We start from the raw sequence: 21431 nt of genomic DNA, 5'->3' as shown, positions 1-21431 counted from the left end.
GGGTATGGGGTGCATAATAAAGAAATTTATTTATTTATTTATTTATTTATTTATTTATTTATTTATATACAAGAAGGTACATTGGGTTTGTGAGAGTACATAGCATAGTACAGTATTTACAATGTTGTAAAGCCAGTAGTACGCGCAGCGTTTCGAGCAGGTCCTTAATCTAACAGATAATGTTAAGTAGGTAAATTATATCAGAATTAATAAAGTGATAACAAATACATTGCAAGAAAAAAAAATATATTATATCTGTAACCCTTTACACTACCGTCCATGGCATGGGTATGGGGTGAATAATAAATAAATGAGAATAGAAAACATGATTTGATTTTAAATAAGAGAGTTACAGCCATGTATATCATTAACATCTGAGGAGTCCGTTGGGGATTGATAGACTCGAAACTGCTGCTTAAGAGATAGTCACTGGCATTGATTATAGGGACATTAATAATATTCTTATTCAATCTGTGTACTAGTTTAACAAAATAAAGAATTTTCATTTAAATTTTGTATATAAGGGGGGGGGGGAGTAATTTTATATGTAGGGTATCTGTGGCTGCATCACCCATAGGTGGTAGGGGGGGTTCCCCCTGGTGATGCTTAAGGGGAGGGGGGGAGGTAATTTATTTATCTATTTATTTATTTATTTATTTACTATACGGTACATTGAGTTGTGAGAGTACATAATATCAGTATTCATACATTCTTGCAAAGCCACTAACACACACATACCGTTCGGGGCGTTTCATATATGAGCCGGGGGGTGAGGGGGGGGGAATGGTAGAAACAGATGGTGGGCGTTGATTAATGACTTAATTACTATAACATTATTCATAAATGATTTATACAAATCATTATAGCTATTCCTGGATCATGGGAAGTGAAGGTGGGAGAGGAATAAGACGTTGGAGGAGGGTTTTTTGTCTCCCCCACCCCAGGGGAGGGGGGGGGGTCGATGGGGCTGGGGGGGTTGTGGGTGTCAACAGTGACGAGACTCCACCACTACCACTACCACCACCACGACCACGACTACCACCACTCCACCACAACGCCGTCATGACTTACCAGCTCTACCGCAACACCACGCTGGGGAACACCCTGCAGGAGAGCCTCGATGAACTCATACAGGTTTGTCCTGCACCTTCACCAGTGTGTTGTCTGGGGGGCCACCCGCCGCCACCTTGAATATATATATATATGTATGTATGTTAATTAACAAGGGGGGTGGGTAGGTAGCTTTTGTTTCGCCGCATGTGTCTGGCGGTGTAATAAACAGCTTGCACTGCTGGTATAGTGAATGTGGTGTATGAGGCTGGTGTGGCCGGGGTGCTCCCGGTACGCCAGGCCTGGGGGTCCTTGCTTGGGGGTCCTTGCTTGGGGGGGTCCTCGCTTGGGGTTATGGCCACATTCTGAACAAGCTTCTCGACGAATCATGTTTTCTAATTGTTAAATCCGTTCATATTCATGCGTTAGGATGGGTTAAATTGGGTTCGGTTAGATTGGGTAAGGTTTGGTTTTAATTTTTTTTTTCTCTTTTTGGAGGATATTGATCAGGACCACTTCTTGAAAAGGTCAGATGTAACGCAAATAAGCCACAATGTAGGACAAAACTGGAAATGTTAATCTATCTCTAGGGTTATAAACCAATGAGACCGCCTACTCATCGAAGCTGTATATGCTTAAGCACTGCAGCAGTTTCAAACTCCGGCGGTGTAAAATAATTGGGACAAGTGGGGGGTGGATGTTTGACACACCATTGGCTTCCTATCCCTTTTGAAGCAACTAGAGATGGTGGAACTCGAGTATATTTGAATAAATTCAGGAATTTATTCGAGTTTGAGGTGTATAATAAATTAAACTAAAAGGTAATGCTAGAATTGGTTCTTGCTAGATTTGATAATCATTAAGGAGAGGTACATGCCCAGCTTTACCATGTATAAAATACTATCTTTTTTTTTTTCATTATTGTTTGAATTCATTGGTGCTGAGCCAATGGCTAGCAGTATTTTTTTTTTTTTTAAAGTTTCAAATGTATTCTTTAAATAATGTATAATAAAAAATACCTTGTTTTTGTTATTGGACTGGGCAGCTCAAATGTAAGTTATATATTTTCGTTTAAAGTGCTATAAATTTTAAACGAGCAGGGCCGAGTCAATCCATCGGCACGCACAGCCTGTCCACCAGTAATACAAAAACTTACCCAAATATTCATTATATTGTGGTGGTAGGGAGGGGTACATAGAGAAGACCTTTTTGAAATAAACTATAAAATCTTTTTTTAAATTAAATTTTTATATTTTCCAGTTCCAGCAAATATCTCCAAACTTGGCTCTTCGTGTACTTCTGCAGTTTGACCGTGCAATTAATATGGCATTGGCAAATAAGGTCCGCGCTCGTATAAATTTTAAGGTACGTTTTTATATGCAGTATGAAAATCAAACTTGGCTGTGGGCATAGCTATATTGTGACAAGTTGACTGTAAGGATAAATTTATATTATGCTGTCAACGTGAAATATATTTTATATACAGTACGTTGAAAGTTCTGTACTGTACATTGATAAATGTTACTATAATGTAGTTACCCAACATTCAACGAAACCTCTCTAGTAATCCTAAAGAAATGTGTGATAGCTTTGTGATGTAGGGTGTTACCAAAACAATTTTTTTTTTTAAACTACAGTATTAGTGTGTGCATAGGTTGTCCATTTTCATACTAATTTTACATGAATAATGTAAATGTCTGTCTAGAGTACAGTATATATATTTAAAAGTTTGAATAAACTAATAATACCAGAATGTTAGACATGAATATATTTTTCTGGGGCTTTCCCTGGTGAGACAAAGGTTGTCACTGCTCCCTACACCTCCGTGAGGGTGTAGGGTTCCGACTCTCGTCCTCGGCAGGCCTATAGAACTCGTGGCTGATGCGACCTAGTAGATGGTACCATCTCGGCACATAGCTTCAGGGAGCCACCAGGGCCCGGTCACAAATTTGCGTTTAATTACATTAAATGCCAGATTATTTTATTGCGTGAATAATATTTAATATTTAAACTATAGTATTGGGTTGCTTAAGGACCCTGGTGAACAAGATTTTTCCAAACATGAAATATAGTGACATTTTAAACAAATCTCCCGTTACTTGGCATCGTCGTGACAATTTTATTCAAATATGTTAAAAATTAATTTTTTACAAACTCTTTTAAATAAATGTATGCACAACGGGCAGCAACCGGTACTGATGATAATGATAACACCACCTATTTACTGGCAATCAGGGATAGAGATGCACGCACTTGTCCGACGCACAAAGAATAGTAGTAGTAGTAGTAAGGAAGGTCTACAAAAGTAGATGTGCGGCTGGTGTCACCTGGAGGGCCAGGTTTTGCACATGAGTTAGTATGTTATGCTGTGTTTTATTATATATCATATAAATACATTGCCTAATGGCAGTATTTCTTATGTTTCTATGTACGAAAAGCTGCCAACCCCCTTTTTTTCTCCTTCGTTTCTATGCGGATTTTGTTGTGACTTGTACATTTTGGAGAATGCATATCTGGCACTAAGCATGTTTGTTATAAGAACATGAGAATGAAGGCAACTGCAGAAGGCCTACTGGCCCATATGAGGCAGCAGCTATTTATAGTATCTCTATCTCACCTACTGTTACAGTTAAGGGGCCCAGTCTCTGTTTTACAGTTATCCCTAATGTATCCCTATGTTTATTTTTTTAGGGGGTGTATTTTTTCTTGACATTTAAAGACATAATGACCTACAACTTTCACATTGGATTATGAATGCCAAGCAATCTTAATTAAAATTTGAGTCATAAATTCTAATTACTATATACATTGTCAAGAACTTTAACTTCATTTTTCTCTTTGAACAGAATTTAGAGACCTGATAAAAACTTTGGTCTGACCGATCCTCACCATTTTTATATATTATGTGCAAAGTTCCTAGTTCTAAGGTCTCTAGTTTTGTTTAGTCATATAACCATAATATTTTGAGTTGTACATTTATGTATAAATTTGGCACATATTTGGATGGCCATAATTAAAAAATGTTTTACAGTAAACTATACTTAAACCATTCTATCAATACAACATAAATGTTATATGCCATTCTGAGACACTGGTAATAAAATAACAATTGGTAACATTTTAAGATTTATCACCAATTTGAAATTGTGATTTTTTTTTTTATATTTTTAACTTTTTTCTGTTCGTGGTATGATGTTGATCCATTAGGAAAAGTTGGAGAATTTACCTTGAAGACATAATTCACCAAAAATTGAGTGTTTGAGGAAGTTTTGGTGCACAGTCACCGGGCCCCTTAAAACGTTTTCCTTTCTGCTTGCTTATCTGCTTGATGGGGTTCTGGGAATTCTTCTACTTCCCAATCCCAGCCTGAGGCCAGGCTTGACTTGAGAACTTGGTCCACTAAGCTGTTGCTTGGAGTGGCCAGCAGGCCCCCACATCCACCACAGCCCAGTTGGTCTGGCACTCCTTGGAGAAAATTATCTAGTTTTATCTTGATGTTCACAGTTGTTCTGGCAATATTTCTTGTACTCGGTGGGAGGATATTTAACAACCATGGACCTCTGATATTTATAGTGTTTACAGTGATGTTTGTACACTCCAGTATATTTCCCTCTCAATTTATTTAATTTGTGCCTTCTTTAATTAACTAGCAGTCCTTGTTTTCTAGTTTTTTAATCGGTATTCAATAATAAACATTTCACTTGCAGGCTAACAAGTTGAACACCTACCGATTTTGTGACAATGTTTGGACTTTTTTGATGACTGATGTGGAATTCAAAGAAGTTCAGGACTTTGCACAGGTTGACAAGTTGAAAATTGTTGCTTGTGACGGCAGAGGTGAGAAAGGTGAATGACGACAAGATTTTTGTTTTTATTACATTTTTGCTTGAAATAAGTTTTGAATTTAGCTTTTGGCTACTGTTTGTCAATTGGGATATTAGCTAGGTATCTCTGAGAGATACTATATATCTTTTGTGTTAATTACACCGCACCCTTGAAAATCCAGACTTCAATATAACGGATCCTTCTGAATAACATAAAATGTCAACCAAATTTTCATTTTGAAATTTGCGTCTAATAGAAAAAGTCTGGATTTAGGAGAGGGAGACTGTTAAATCTGGATTGTCGGTTCATGACTTCAAGAAATATTCATCAAATCTTAATTTTCTTATATTTTTTTTTCAAATACGTACCAGTATTTTAAATAACGCATGTATATTTCAGAAATAGTCTTGCTATAAACTTGTACTGTAATATAAATTGTACAAACATGTTGGATATTCTTTTGAAGGCAGCTAGACCTACTATGACGACATGGATTCCTTATGTGTTTTGTGGGAGTGCAACTTGACTTATTGTTACTCAATCATTTTCACCGTTTTTTTTTTCCCCCCCCACTACAATTCTCTAATTGCACTTCCTCGGGTAGCCCATAATGGCTTGAATTCTTTTTAAGCTGCTAATTATTTAGATTAAGCTATTAGGTACTGAATTTGTAATTGTTTTCTCATATCATAAGATTCCATATTACTTATTTACCTAAAATAATACGAATATGGTCTTGTGTAGTATTCATTTGTATAAATGTTTTCAAATTGCAAAATTGTCATTTGGCAATTGCTCCATTTGTCTTCATTGCACTTTGCATTTTCAGTATAAACCTTCTCATATTCGTAGGTCCTGGCCCTGGAGGTGCTACTGGGGGTGGTGTGACAAGCGACTAGGCACTTGCATCTTGGTACTGTTAAAAAAAATAAAAAAAAAAAAAAATAAAAAATCTGAAATGTTAGGTAAAGGATATATGTTCGTACATGGAGTTGTAATGGTCAGTACATGTAGTGTTAAACACTGAATTTGGTAACTTTACATGAATTCCTAAATGGAAAATGTGTGCTTCTTTTAAGACAATAAAGACAATTCACATGTATTATAATTAGCATTGATTTTTGTGTTTTGGTTTAAATCATTATGCTTGTGTATAAATAGGTTTAGGCTTTAGTTCCTTATCTCAATTTAGTATTTTAAATGCGACAATTGTTTAGTTTATAATTTATGTATTCTAATAATTAGTTCCTGTATTTTATTAGCCTGAGGTTATATGTAAATGATAATCTAGTAGAGCCCTGTTGCAAAGTCATTGTATAACTGAGCAGTTGCAAAGCCCATTGTATATAATAAACATTTGAATTTGTTGTTGTCGTATTATTAAGCTTTATATACTGTACAGTGCATTTTACTTTAGGGCCTGTTATAAACTTTTCAAGGTTACAGGTGTGCAAACAATGTTAATAGGGTGAAATAAGTTAAAAAATGGTTCTGCATACTTTACAGGCCAGGCCAGCCCAGCAGTAAACAGGCAGATGTTGCTTGATCCACAATACATAATTATGAACTGCATTTGTAGAAGATTTATTCTGAAAATTAGCTTATGTTTACAGACTACTTATGTAGGAAACTTGTTATTCACCCAGCAAGCAGAGCAAATTGGTATTAAACTGATGCGAGAGAGACCACAACTGGCTGTTGTATGTGCAGTAGTATTATTTCACACTTATGGTAAAGATACGCAAGTGAACCCCACCTCGGAAAAGAGAAATCCTCTGTTTTGATAGGAAACTGATCAGTAGAACCATGGTTAACTAAGGGTGACATGAGGCTTAAAAGTATGGGTGACAAAGCATGTCCAGATGGGATGACTACTTTTAAGAAAATCTGGATACTTTTGATATTGTTCGCCTTGTGCATTTCTGTTCTCGTGATGGCATCCTTGGTGATACAGTATTTAGTGCCCTCTGATTATTCCGCACATTTGATGGTGTAACATGGCCTTCCCGATTTGGTGCCTTCTTTTGATAAATAATTACTTTAGAAAATCGAGTAATTTAAAACTAGTTGGAAAGGTGTAAAATAAGTATAATAGTACAGCAATTAGATCTTGCAAGACAGGTGTTCACTTCTGTACATCAATAAGCAGAAATGTAGTTTTTTTTTTAAATTCAATTTTAATGTGATAAAAATATACAGTTGTAGGTCATGTTAGTGTACTGCAAAGGAGGGTGGGATTGGTTAGCCAAATGTGATGCCAGACTTTAAAAATTAACAAATATTCATAAGTTAATTGGGAGTCTGTATGATGGGTTGGGGAAGGGAAGTATAGTATAATGGAGAAGTGAATTGACAAGATGATGTGTAGCGGTTGTCCGTACAAAAGGGGTAAAAAGGATTATAATTGTAAAGACTACTAAAATTGTGATTGCACATCAACTAATAGACTTTGGGCCTTCTTTTGATTCAGTGCTTACATGCTGTTCGATATCTGTGCATCACTGCCTTGAATGAACTGGCATACCAATGGAAAGGTATCTCATCGTGTGATATAGTTAGGAAGAACAAAGGCAAACTAAAGGAATCAACAGCCCCAAGTTCAATTAAGTTCATTGAGACCATAAGGTACATCTCAAAAGGATAGAATAGCTTAGACTATTTCTACCCTCATTCAACAGCCCCAGGTGTGGATGGAATTAAATTTAAAATCGTGAAGGAACTGGCAGATGGATTATGTCTTGACACTGAAACAACTCTGAAACCCTTTGGATCAAGGAATAGTTCCCCTAGATTGGAAATATGCAAATAGCACAACATAATTAAAAAAATGCAGAAACGTCTCTGGAGAAAACTACCGTCCGATCAAGTTGACCCCTCATATCAGCAAGCCGAGATATTTATTCAGGTAAAGGTACATACATTGAAAATGAGTTACAAACATAATGTCGGATTAATAAATAGTTCTAATACATACAGTGCCTGAAGCCACTAATATGCAAAGTGTTTCAAGCAAGGTGTGAGAAAAACTGACTAAAACTTAATACTAATTGAGATCAAAAGCATAAATTTAATTTAAAAAGAGTTAAACACGAAAAAGAGTATGATAATAATTACAGGATGGATAGAACAGCAGAATGAATTTTAACTAAAACAAGATATACAACTGTCTTTAATTTTTTATTTTTTTAAAGATCATATATGGCAGATATCAGCAGTTAAACAACTTGGTTAATAATCAGTAATATTTAAAAACAAAATAGCAAGACATAGGTTGACATTTAGGAGGTAAGGTAGGTTACATGAAGTTTATTTGGTAGTACTTATGTACTACCAAATAGTACTGAGGTAGTACTTATGTACTACCTCAGACCTCGGAAAGCTTGTGTAACTTGCTGAGGAAATCATTCGCCATCTTGCCATCAACAAGCTAATAAAATCTATGCAACGTGGTTTTGTTAAAAATAAACCCTGCCGTACATTCCTCGCATTTTTAGAAACTAACTAGTTACAAGGAAGGCTTGAAGTGAATGAAACCTACCTAACCTTAATTAGCTTTACCTTTTACCTAACCCAACCGAGCTGAATACAGCCCAAGCTAATCCATGTTGTTGCTGTTATATTAGCTTCAGCTACTCGGAACAAAAAGTTGCAAGTAACACGGGCTATGGTGAGCCCGTTGTGGACTTACCTGGCACAGAAGCGATCCTAGCATAATATATATTTTTTTAACAAATAAATCGAGCTTCATTGTATCGTCTCGCGTGGGAATGGCCACACAGCGACACGTACAATGACCGTCGCCGCCCCTCAGTCAGCAGCAACAGCGATAAAAATCTTCCCAGAGCTAAGTCATTTCTCATACTAGGAACGGTTGAGGGCCACAGGACCAGTAAGAAGCTCAAGCCCCACAAACACAATTATAAGTACTCTACAAGCCAGAGTGTAATACAGATCTGATTTTATCGAGACCTTTGAAATACTGAACAAGTTAGAGGATATTAATCCAGAATACTTATTTAGGAGGTGAAATGCAATGCATACAAAGGGCAACAGCTTTCAGCTCAACTAGGCACAATGTAGCACAGAAGCAGCTGCTTGTTCACCTATATATAGGGCTATAATATATAGGGTTTAGGGTTCCGGTAGTGCATTTGGATTCGTTCTCGACTCAATCTAAAATTCCAGGTTCGATTCCTGGGCAGGACAGAAATGGTTGGGCGCGTTTCCTATCATCTAATGCCCCTGTCCACCTAGCAGTATATTGGTACCTATAAGTCACAGTCGCGATATATTCCAGGGCGTGTGAACATGACCTTGGCTCATGGATCACGTGATTAATTCCAGGCCGTGAAATTGACCTTTTGTCATAGACGTGACCCCAGGCAGCGAAAATGAACCCAGGTCATGGACGTGACCCCGTGTCATGTTTGAAGTTCCCGCTCGTCGGGTGTCGTCCTCCCTTTTTCTTGACGCCAAAACGAATCTAATGATTATTCTCTTATACTGACTTTATTAGTAGTTTATCTCTTCCATATACACCAATATATATTTTATAAAAGCAGGCTTTGTAACAAATATATCTAATAATCGTGAATTCTACGTGAAACATGGAAAAAGATTTTGGAGCGAGAGGCAACAACAGGTGCTCGTGACGTCACTGACTTGTGTTAATGTTTGTGAAATCCAAAACAAGTGGCGACCACTGGCGAAAATGTCCTTTAAAATGTAAACCACTCACTCTCACTGCCATTTTGTTGACCCGCCCACCTCTATAACTTAGCTGAAGATGTCCAGGAGTTCCAAAACGCAGAGTAGAACGCAGAGTTCGTTGATAGAAGTTAAGAGTAAGGTGAGTTGACTTTCTTTTCAATAATCCTCTTAAAAGACTCGATTTACAGGTGAGTCATTCACAGCCAGGTGTGTTAGTCTTCCCTGTAGCCTGTCTGCCGCCCCCTCCTCCTTCCCCAGGATGTATGTCTGCAATATAGATCCCATGAAACGTGCAAGTGTATCTTGTGTAATATATAGAAGGGAGTTCTCGGTGTGAGTGTCACCAGGGCAGTCGGCCAGTTATATTTCTTTCTCGTCTAGAATTACTTTTATCTCAGTAGTGTTAGGAGCTGCGAAAAGTTACACAGACTATCTCTTGTTGCTACTCTTAAATAAACCTAACCTAAACTATAGCTGACGACAGAAATACATAGTTTTGTGTGGTGTGGTGTGTCGTCATAGTTTTATTGTCAGGCAGGTCTTATATGCTCATTAATGTGACAGCATGAGCTAGCCACATGGGCAGGCCGATTAATTTGTTTATTTTCTACAGTAAATGTTTTGAATCAGTTAAGGTGAATCCAAACCATGATACACTTTCATGTAGTCACGGGCAGGGATAGCAAAGCTACTCTTGTTTGACAAGATGCAATGTGTGTGTGTGTGTGTCTTATCTAGTAGGTTTCTCTGCCTTTCCCTCCCAGTTCCAGCCAGTTTCTGGTATTGTACTTGAAACTTTCTGGAGGTATTCTGTCTGGTTTTGACCTTGGTCATTGTCCTCCTGGCCTCCACAACGCCCCTTCTTGGGTTCCAGATACATTACTTAACAACCACGGGTGTGCTGTGTGTGTGTGTGTGTGTGTCAGACGTTCGTAACGGTTAGCACTGGTTCTGTCTTGGGCACGAGTTGTTTGCAGGTGTATGACTTGCACGTTGGGCCAGTGCCGCTACCATGTGGCAGGGGCCACGCATGTGTGCTTCATTTCTTTCTTGGGGTTCGGTGCTTTCCAAGGTATAATACTTGGGCGTCCCAGATTTGAGACTCTGTTAAACAGCACCACTAGAAGTGTTAAAGGCGTTGGCCATTTGGCCTACTCCAATGGGGGCAGTGGCATGTTGCCTTTATTAGTTGAGCTTCGTGTTGCTTTCCCCACGGAGTCTGCACCTTCTGGTGTTGCATAGGGTATATTTTGGGGTACTGCCAGTAAAGCAGCAGAAAATTTAAAATTCCTTTTGAACAGAGTTGTCTGAATGTAATAGCATCATATTGGGACTGTAGTGTGGGGAAACATTGTTCAAGTTTCAACTTTAACAAAAGAGATTGAACAAAATATTAACAAATTATTTTCTTAAAGGGCTTTTTGGTACTAAAACATAGCTAACCTGCTTGATGGGGTTCTGGGAGTTCTACTCGCCAAGCCTGGCCTGAGACCAGGCTTGACTTGCGAGATGATGTATGATTTGCTTTCAAAATATTGAAAATGTGGAAAGATTGTATGTACTGTATTGTAATTGTTGCTCAAAAATATACAGTATAAGTTGTGTGCTATTTTTTTGTTTTTGTTTTTAATGGATAGGGTAGCAGGAGTCTTACCATTTGAGTGGAATTACTGTATACTGTAAAGGGCAGTGCAATACTGTACTGTAATATGAAGCTTTTCTATAAGCGTTACACTCGGTGCTCTTGTTCCTCCCGTCTGTCCTTGTCTTCTCCAATCTGGTTTTTGTTCTTGTAAATATGGCAAAATGTGAAAAGCTTAAGTCAGGGTACCCTGTAATGTCAAGTTGCACATGGATGGAAATCTGAGTTATGAGTATGCTTTCTAGAGACCATTTTGTGCTGGATTGAATGTTCTGCAGTATCTTCCTATCAACTAGCATGAGCTGATACTTGCAGAATGTAGAACTGCCCAGACTAAGCATGAAGCTATCAATGGTACCAATAAGATTGGGTCTTAACCCCTGCACTGTGTGTAGGTGTTAAGCTGGGTTATTAAGCGAGTAAGGGGAGTAGCAGTGTGGAGGTGTTACATGTGTACCTGATTCATGTGACAACTTCATGGTGCAATTGTTAATGAATTAACGTAAACTGAACATTTTTAAAAAGAGAAAAATGTCAATGTTGTCAAACTCAATTTTTTATTTCAAATCAGAGTGAACAAACATTAAAAAGCATTAAAAACATTTACTAAATTAATTATTATTATTATTTTTTTTTTCGCAATACCCAATGAGCGCCTTAAGGTGCTATGCACAGTGCAGTGGTTAAGGTGAGTAACAAAGAGTCTTGTATAAAAATTTCCTTGTACCATTTTTTTTTAATTGGTATATTTTCTTGATTAATTTTTTTACAGTTTGATGCCGAGTTCCGGCGTTTTAGTGTTGAACGAGACAAGTATGAAAAACTTGATGATTTTCGAAGGCTAGTTGAGGAATTACATAGACTAGCCAATATAGCTTTTGTGTTAGCATACACAGACCCTCGAGATGGTGACCTACTACCTATCACCAATGATGACAATTTTAGAAAAGCCCTCCAGTGTGCCCGTCCAGTACTTAAGATCATCGTCCAACATAAAGGTACATTTCAATGATTACTGTACTGTTTTAATATCTGTTATATCACATAAGTTTAAGATTCCTAAAATATATTTTGTTATACTTTAAACTTTGAATTGTTGTAAATTGATTGAATAATGCCAAGATTTTATAATACTTACTGATATGTAATTCAAAACATTTGAAGTATGTCTGATTTGAAGTATCATATGTCATTTGAGCATTTGAAGTATCGTATGTCTTAAATGTCATGTTTGTAGATCAAGGTTGATGTGTTTATTTTAATGCATTCAAACATACAGTACTTATTGTTTGCAAAGTTCACTTAAGGCTAAATTGTAAATTTAGATAATTTACTTTTCAAAATATGGAAACTTCTCAAAATAATAGTGGCAGAAAGGTAATTTTGGGTCATTTGTTGGGTACTGTTTAAAGGCAAAGATGTATAATAAAAAATTAATATCATGATAATTCTTTCAAACTGTTCACGTTAAATTTGGTTTTGCCCAAAACCTTTTGGACAAATAAATATAGGGTAAAGTTACTATTGGGCCATGCACTAACCCAATGCCAAACACTGTAACAATAGTAACAATACTTGCTAGTACAGTACTACAGATGGTTGTTAAAATCTATCATTGATAGTCTAAAGGGAGTTGAAATTTATGTACAGACATTAGGTTGCTAAAAAAAATTACCAGCCTAACAAATTTAGCAATTTTTTTTAAGCAAACATGCAAATTATAATTGCATTTTTCATACTTTATGTATACAGTACTGTACTACAGTGATGTATGCAAAGCCTTCCTGTATACTATACTATTTGAGTATATATGTATATAGTATACAATGTATACTATATGCATTGTATTAGAGCAATGATGTCAATGAGCTAATGTGTGTTATCATTTGCAGGGAGTTTGGAGCACCTACCAAATGGGTCCCACTATAAAATATCCAGTATTCTCTCACCGTTTGTCACAAAACCCATAAATAAGCTATCAATATCGTATCCTCAAGATTTTAGACAGGTAATGTAATATATATCTGTAATGTCTAGTTACATTTTTGTGCAAAGTTGAGGTTAATTGTGTAGGAGCAAAATGGGAATTTACCCGTAGGCATTCCAGGTAGGTTTGACACTGTGTGTGTGTACTTACCTAGTTGTGCTTGCGGGGATTGAGGTCTGGCTCTTTGGTCCCACAAAGACCAGTGTGTGTGTGTGTGTGTGTGTGTGTGTGTGTGTGTGTGTGTGTGTGTGTGTGTGTGTGTGTGTATGTGTTTATATATTTTTTTTCTCCAGATTCTGGTGAATGACTGTTTAATGGCCTCCCAGCACTTAGTGTAAGGAACACCCGTAATAGTTTAAACACTCATATGTGTAGGGGGGAAAAAGACATGGAATAATACATAAAAGCAGATTATCGCAACTGCACTAAAATTAATAACGCACTCGGACACACATTAGGTACCCTGTAATTACAATTAGGTAATTAGACACAGTTGATGTATATACATGCACACATTGATGCCAAGAGATGCTGAACTAGAAAAGTGTGTACTTGAGGTATTTTTCTTGTATTGCAAGAACTGGTAAAAATACTTTTATTTAAACCAATGACATTAAGGTCTAGCATGTAAATTCTCATTATCCCAACATAATTTGTTTGCATTGCAATTTTGTTTATATTTGCACTAATTATCCATTTGTTTTTATGGTGGTTGGCATTTCAGAATTGGTATCACAGAATTTTTTCCAAATTTGTATGAGTTTGACTTAAGTGTTGTGTGATTAACAATATCTATTTTCAGTCTTTGAAAATAAATATGGTTAATTGATGTAATGACAATACTGTTTTGTTAGTTTACAGTGTTTTCCCTTCTCCCACCCCCTGCCCCTTCCTCTCTCTCTCTCTCTCTCTCAACCACCAATACCTACCATTTACCATGATCGTCACCAACCTCTAATACCAGCGCCAGCTCCCCATCCCACCATCACAACTTCCCACCACTTTTCCACTAGAAAAGACAACTACAGAACTTTGGAAAGAGAGAGACACTTGGAAGTGGATATACAGTACTGCAACTCCAACATTTCCATCAGCAGCACACACAAACTAGCTAATATTGCCCACCACCACCACCTCAGTCTTCATTTACCACTACTAAAATCCTCACACTTTTCCTCTTCTCATTTTCCCTCCTTCCTTTCCTCATCCTTCTCTGCTAAACCCCCAGTATTGTACCAGTACATAGAATTTAAAGCTTCAGTATTGAGTTATACAACAACTGCATGTTGAGTATTAGGCCTGAGAAAGCAAATTAAAAGTAATCCTAATATTTATTTTGCTTCTACACCTTGGATTAGATATTTAATTGAATTTATTCAAACAGGTAGCGGCTATCATTGACGTGGATGTAGTGCCAGAAGTTTGTAGAAGAGTACGGCTGCTGAAACATGGTTCAGATAAACCACTTGGGTTCTACATTCGAGATGGGACTAGTGTAAGGGTCACTCCACATGGCTTGGAAAGAGTACCTGGTATATTCATTTCTCGCTTAGTACCTGGAGGATTGGCAGAGAGCACCGGCCTCTTGGCAGTTAATGATGAAGTACTGGAGGTGAATGGAATTGAAGTGAATGGCAAAACATTGGACCAGGTTAGTGAATTCTCAATTGTGCAAATGTTATCTTTGATAGGGAACCAGTCTTTGGGGTAACAGTATGTTCATCAACATAGTAACACCCAAGGTACAGCCATGGATATTTGGCAGAGATGTTAGCAGGGCAAGATCACCCGTTTCGGGCTGATTATCCATATCTAGCCCTTACCCATGTCTGACCAGTTACTCCAATCTGTCAGGGCACTCGTATCCAGCTGCCTATGCCTTAAAAAAAAATAGTTTATCTTTTTCAGGTCAATGTATGATCCTTAAATTGTAGAATGATACAGGGTAGACACACAAAGGTACATTATGGGTAATAACATATGGGCCTCCCACTGGTGGTCAGGAACACAAGTACTGGTATAATTTTATCTTTATTCCAGATGTCCAGTGTCCACATTCCCATCCACCCAAAGTTCATGGATTGGCTGGGGTTCAGAGTGGGGGAACATCTAGTGCAACTTTAGGGCAAATTCATGGGATCTTTTCACATTTTCATTTGAGGAGATCAGAGTTTTGGCCTACTTTGACAACTAGTTGGTTTGGCACCCCAGCTGGTGGGCTTATCTGGTTGTTGGCCCACTATGGCCTTCTGGTCGACTGGCAAACATTCCATTTTGATGCCTTCTCAGGTTTTAACTTGGTTGGGCTAGGTATGGGTGACCAGGATGGCTTCTCACACAATGCAGTGGTTGGACTTATTGTGGCTGCACCATCATCACTGGCAGGTGCTGGAAAGATTTCAGCATTCCCATTGGGACATCCAAGAGTGCCTCTTGGGCAGCCTGAACTTTACCAGTGTGGTTTACCCTCTATGCCATGTCTTTGTTGATCTCTTGATCTCTTAAGCTTCCCGTTCAGAGTGAGCACCAAATTATGATCCTACATCTTGGCAAGCTCTGGTAGGTATCAACCATATCTGGTAGGTATCAAGTTAGGTAGAACCCTGGTTGATTTCATGAGGCTTGACAGCCCCAGTGCTACAACTTGGGAAGCTATTGAGTGGCCAATTTGAAAAGTAGATTTTATCACATTCAGTACTTGTTTATTTTTTTTATTACTGTATTTATAACTTACGATGATGCCTCTCCACCTAATGTGAGCGGGAAACAGTGACAATGATGATGGTAGGAGAGTAAAAATTCCTATTCAGAGATTGGAATGAAAATATAAATTACTTATGTTAACAAGGTCCTGGAGCATATCAGTTAGTGTGCAAAAAGAGAAGAAGAATAATGTTGACATATGGAGGGTATGATTAACTTTGATCCTGTAAGTTTAAATAAAGATGTTTGTTTGATTCTTAGTGCAATTGTGTAATTCCATTTGAAGTTTGATACTTAATGAAAAGTGATTTCATGTTATTCAGGTGACAGATATGATGGTAGCCAATAGCAGCAATTTGATCATCACGGTAAAGCCTGCCAACCAGAGGACGCAGTCTCACACTCCTCGCCGAGGCTCTTTTTCTCGTAATTCAGCAATGTCGTCTGGATCACAACAGTCACACCAGTCTGCTTCAGACGAGGACCGATATGACCAGGATGAAATACGTGATCTTACTGCTGGGGACTCCCTCACTGATGCACCACTTTCACATTCCTCACAATCCAGTAAAGATGAAGGAGTCTTGCATCTTTAATTTTTAATAAAATATATATTTTTTAGATTGTTAAATAAATATTCTTCTAAAGCTTTCAAATTATTTGTAGTGTACAAAATTTTGTATAGAAAGCTGTCGACTAACGGACTAAAGAAATGTGACCAATTTGTCATTAGAATTGGCTGTTTTAAAAGTGACATTCATTCACAAATGCTCTTAAAAACTTAATTAATATCTTTGAAATGTAGCACAGGTTAGCACCACGATGGACTTTGTGCAATCTGTTTTATCATCAGTGATAGATTATTTTAGCCCACCGTAGCAGAATGTGCCGATTTTTCCATAAACCCGAATGTCACATTCACAGGTGTATGAAGTGCCTATAGATAATCTGTAATGTCTTTTTTTTTCCCCATTGCCTTATTGGGAAGCAATTAGTTTTTTGTCAAATTGCTTCCTTTAAAAGGACTGCAAATATACCCTCTTCTCAGTTGGAGGGACAGTGTAATGTTGCCTTTATTTGAAAGTGCTTTATCTGAAAAAAATCTATGTACAGTATATATCTTAAATATAGACCTGCAAACACACACACCACATACACACATACTGTCTTTCATAATCACACACACACACTTACACTTTCATACTCATTCTCATACTGAGACACAAATCTTTCTTTACTACCAAATTCAAAGAGTGTTGATATGAAATGTAAGAAGTATCATAGAGTAATTGTTCAGTTCTGGAAAGACTCGAATAACTGTAAATGGTCCCAAGTGGCAGCCACAGTCACTAATGCTAGAGACTTTGCTGCACTTGGGTGCTGTCCAGTGCCTGTTTGTACCTGGGAGAACACAGTATTTGGTAGCAGGCACTAGGCAGTTTATGGCTATTCTTTGTCGTCCAGCAGTGAACAGTTTCACTTTGCTTAGGTGGTAGGATCTTTTCATATCTTGCCCATTAGTCATTTATTTAGGATTGATTGTATTACATTCCAAAAATTTTCAGAAATTGCAGTGGTTGGTTTTAAAAATGTATAATCAATTCAGATTAGCTTTAACTTGCTGCTAAGAATTACTTCCTGGTGTCCATTGTATATACATTATTGTGCACAGTACCTATATGGTAGTGAAACCATCATATATGCCTTCCAAATGTTTGTAGTGTTTTATCATAATTAGTTGCAATGTTTATATGCCTAATGGTTGTCACTCGCATTCATTTCATTTTTAAAGAGAGGAGTGGTGGTGTGTTTGCATCTTGGAAATAAGGAAAAGATTTTGTGTGCGCGTGTATGAATGTGTGCACGTATATAGATGTGTGCGCATGTATGGATATGTGTGTGCGTGTATGTGTGTGCACGTATGATGTCCCATATTGACCACTGTGGTGGAATGCTCTTGTGCTATTCATACATGTCATGTTCAGAATTATAATACAGTACTTTTAATTTATTTGTTTTAAATTGTATGTTCATAATGGTTATAAAAGTTTTTAAGGTGAAAGGAGTACCATTATGCTCATACTGAGCATAAGAAAAGCTGAGAAAAAGGTAACCATTATTAAGAAAATAATGGTTTATAAGGGTGGATACAAGCTAGGAGCGTTTGGCTCAAACTCTGGTTGGTCTGAAGGACACTGCAGCTTGTGTGCGGCTAGTTACTTGTCATGGAAGGTTCCTCAACAAGTGGCATCATTTCTGCCAGTGTTGGCAGAGAGTATATGCTTCCCTGATAGTAAATACAGACTTTGGGATGTGTAGAAGGGTATTGTAAAAGAAGAAAACAAATTTGTTGCAAGGATTTTTTTTTTTTTATGCTAGTGATGAAGCTTGTTAGTTTGGAATTGTTGGCTGTAAAGTTGTATTTGATGTCAAGCAGAAGTCTGAATTTGTTCATGATTGGTGTAAGAGCAAGATTGTTTGGGTTGCAAGGCTACACACTTTCCGTTTTACATTCCGTCCCAAATAAAATGTGTTATTGATGCAATAAATGTGTGTCTGTGTACTATGTACTGTATATGTTATATATATTATATATACTGGGTGTTATATATATAAATATATTATCTATATCACACAATATATATATATTTTAATATAATATGATATACAGTATACATATATTTCATATAAATTTTTTAGCTCATGGTGTTCAGTTACCGGCAGCCTCAGGACTTGTATGCCCCTAATGTGGTTACTTGACATCGTTGTTATTTGGTGATTAGTACTAGTATTGTTAACAATTTCATTAATTGTTGTGGAATAGTGTCAATATTTTATGCATTGCTGGATCATGTAACTTGCAATTAGTTTCCATGATCAGTGTTGCCATCCATAATATGGAAGTATTTCGGTTGCCATCCATAATACTTCCAGTGATAAAACTGTAAGTGAACTTTTAAGCTACTCCTTGTTACTTTGTACTTAATTATGATAAGGCTACATAAACTTTGGGTGCTGATAATAGTTCGGAAGCATTCCAAGAGAAACGATATTTTAAAAGCATGACACATTTTGTCATCGGCTCTTCCATACATATGTCTCTGTATTGTGATTATAGTACTGATATTTTTATTTTTTATCCGCCTTTTATTATTTACAAAATATACTTCCTCACTTACATTAGCTTTAGACGTTTTATTTCAAGTTTTTGAGTGATAAGAAAGTGCAACAAGTTGCATCTGTTTTAATCCCTAATGTTGGGGGACAAATGGCCAGATATGAGTGAAATGTGGGAAGGTGAGAGGTGGCCTGGTAAACACCTTTATGACAACTTCACCTCAGGCTTTCACCAGCCAATTTAGAAACACATTTGTATTGGTATATGTAAATTTACATGTAAAAAAAAACAGTAAATTATTCATTCAAACTTCATGATTATCGGCATGTATGCATGGTAAAAAAAAAAAAATTGAATTCAGTTTACTGTATTCATAAATCCTTACAAAAGATTTCCACAAAGTTCAATTTGAACATGAGCAGCCCAACCTTGAAATGATACAACTTGCATTTTAATATGGTGATATTTCTTTAGCATATACTAAACTATCAATACCAATGTCTCCCCTTAGACTGCAATGCATTTATTTGTATACCAAGAATATGCCTGGCCAAGCCTATATTAAGAGCAAGTACCTTTTGCATTTGTCTGACAAGTTATGTTACCTAACTTTCATTGATGATGATCATCTGGAACCAAATTCTTCCCCATGGTTACTGCCTTGCTGGAAGGGAAGTTAGGTGTGGTAAGAGGATTTAAATGTGGTTTATGAAGTCCTATTTTGGGCCAAAGTGTAGAAGGGACACAATATACCCAATTTTTAGTACGAGCTTGAATGTTACCAAGAGCCATGGCAAGGCTTTTGAAACTGACTCTGCAGGGCTTTTATGATGTAATGGGCAGATCTGGTTTGTCAGTTCACTAGTGTTGCCTATGAGGCAATAGGTATTGATAATTTTGTTGCTAATCTTGGCCCTATACTGCAGAAAACTGTTTTTGGATATCTCTGCCACTGCCACATCTGTGGCGGTGTCGTGTTTCAAAGTGCGACAAGGAATCTGTTAGTAACAAAAAAAATTTATTCCCTACTTTAACATTGGGAAAGCACAAAGTTGACCTTAATCTCTTTCTCATCTTGTAATATAAGACAATAAATTTACCATTAGTACTGTACAGTATTTGGGCCAAATCTTAAACTGAATACTTAAAATTAGACAACTAGGATGGAACTGCAGTTATTGATGATTTGAAATAGCACATTGAATTGATACAATCCATGGCATAAATGTTTCTTTTTAGCAAAAACATTCTGAAATGTGAGGTACTGCAGACGTCAGTGAGGTACTGGAATACAATTTGAAGAGCAGACAATGCTTTTCTAATACTGTATTTTAGTTTAATAATTCTTATGCAAGGCATTAGTCACTTTGAAATAATGCAACCTGTCCTCAGACCAAGTCCAGTCCATCTAGCAGTCGACCCTAAAGACGCATTCATAAATTTTAACATGCTGTTCATTCAAAATAGGAATTTTCTCAAATATAAATTAGTATTGTTATATATTAGCATAGTGTATATTTAGGCATTGATTAGGTATAATTCTTGATGTCCCCAGATACACAAGAATCATCAATGAGAGAGGAGCTGAAACACTCATATAAAAGAACTGTGCAAAAAAAAAAAAATTGAGTACTTCTCAAAGCAGCAACGCTTTATAAAAGCAAACCAAATCCTTTGGAATAGTCAAACGAAATTTTGACGAAGGAAAAAATAGTTATACAACTGTATAAATCTCTGGTGTGCTTCCACTTGATTATTATATCCACTCATTGAGACCTCATCTTCAGAAAGACATACCTGCTTTGGAGAAAGTTCAACACCGGGCGACTGAAATCTTTCCCGAACTAAGTCAACTTTCATACCAGGGACGGTTGAGGGCCACAGGGACCAGACATGACAGGGCTGCTCTCAGCAAAACTTTTAAATTACTGAACAATTTGGAAAATATTGACCCAGAACACTTCTTCAAAAGGCTAGATGTAAGGCGAACAAGGAGCAACAGTTTCGAGCTCAACAAGCCACACTGAAGGATGGAAAATATTTGTTTTCACCCATAGAATTATAACGTGGAAACGCATACCCGCCGAAGTCGTAAATGCCGAAACATAGCTCGATAAAATCCCCAAAACAAAAGGGAGGAGCCTTCGACAAGCCAGACAACCTTCCTGTCCTCGTCGAGACCACTAGAGAGAGATACCTGAATTTGCCCGAGGGCCACCCTCAAGTAAATTCAGGGAAACCATGGAACCACCTTCCCGACGAAGCCGTAAATGATAAAACATTGCTCGATAAATCACCAGGGCAAATATTATTTATTTATTTATTTATTTATTTATATACAAGAAGGTGCATTGGGTTTGTGAGGTTACATAGCACGGTATTTACATTCTTGTAAA

General features: G+C 37.1%; 2 protein-coding genes across 3 annotated transcripts; both read left to right on the top strand.

The window, feature by feature from the left end:
* The first annotated feature begins 965 nt into the window (after nucleotides 1–965).
* On the top strand, nucleotides 966–6242 carry TfIIA-S (general transcription factor IIA subunit 2). Of its 2 annotated transcripts, none has more exons than XM_045740595.2 (4): nucleotides 966–1134; nucleotides 2311–2415; nucleotides 4758–4887; nucleotides 5728–6242. In XM_045740595.2, exons 1-4 carry the CDS (start codon nucleotides 1063–1065, stop codon nucleotides 5772–5774), a joined length of 354 nt encoding a protein of 117 aa, XP_045596551.1. In that variant the 5' UTR covers nucleotides 966–1062; the 3' UTR covers nucleotides 5775–6242. The 2 variants fall into 2 exon arrangements, with proteins under 2 accessions (XP_045596551.1, XP_045596550.1); XM_045740594.2 differs by having other exon boundaries at nucleotides 967–1134; nucleotides 4758–4896.
* Nucleotides 6243–9528: 3286 nt separating this feature from the next.
* Nucleotides 9529–17019, top strand: par-6 (partitioning defective protein 6). The gene is made up of 5 exons (XM_045740596.2): nucleotides 9529–9724; nucleotides 12000–12225; nucleotides 13120–13235; nucleotides 14599–14865; nucleotides 16241–17019. Exons 1-5 carry the CDS (start codon nucleotides 9662–9664, stop codon nucleotides 16511–16513), a joined length of 945 nt encoding a protein of 314 aa, XP_045596552.1. The 5' UTR covers nucleotides 9529–9661; the 3' UTR covers nucleotides 16514–17019.
* Nucleotides 17020–21431: the final 4412 nt, after the last annotated feature.

This window comes from Procambarus clarkii, chromosome 13, assembly GCF_040958095.1.
Source record: "Procambarus clarkii isolate CNS0578487 chromosome 13, FALCON_Pclarkii_2.0, whole genome shotgun sequence".
NCBI lineage: Eukaryota > Metazoa > Arthropoda > Malacostraca > Decapoda > Cambaridae > Procambarus > Procambarus clarkii.
Note: the sequence above shows the minus strand (reverse complement) of the source record. Positions and strands in the feature narration are given on the sequence as shown.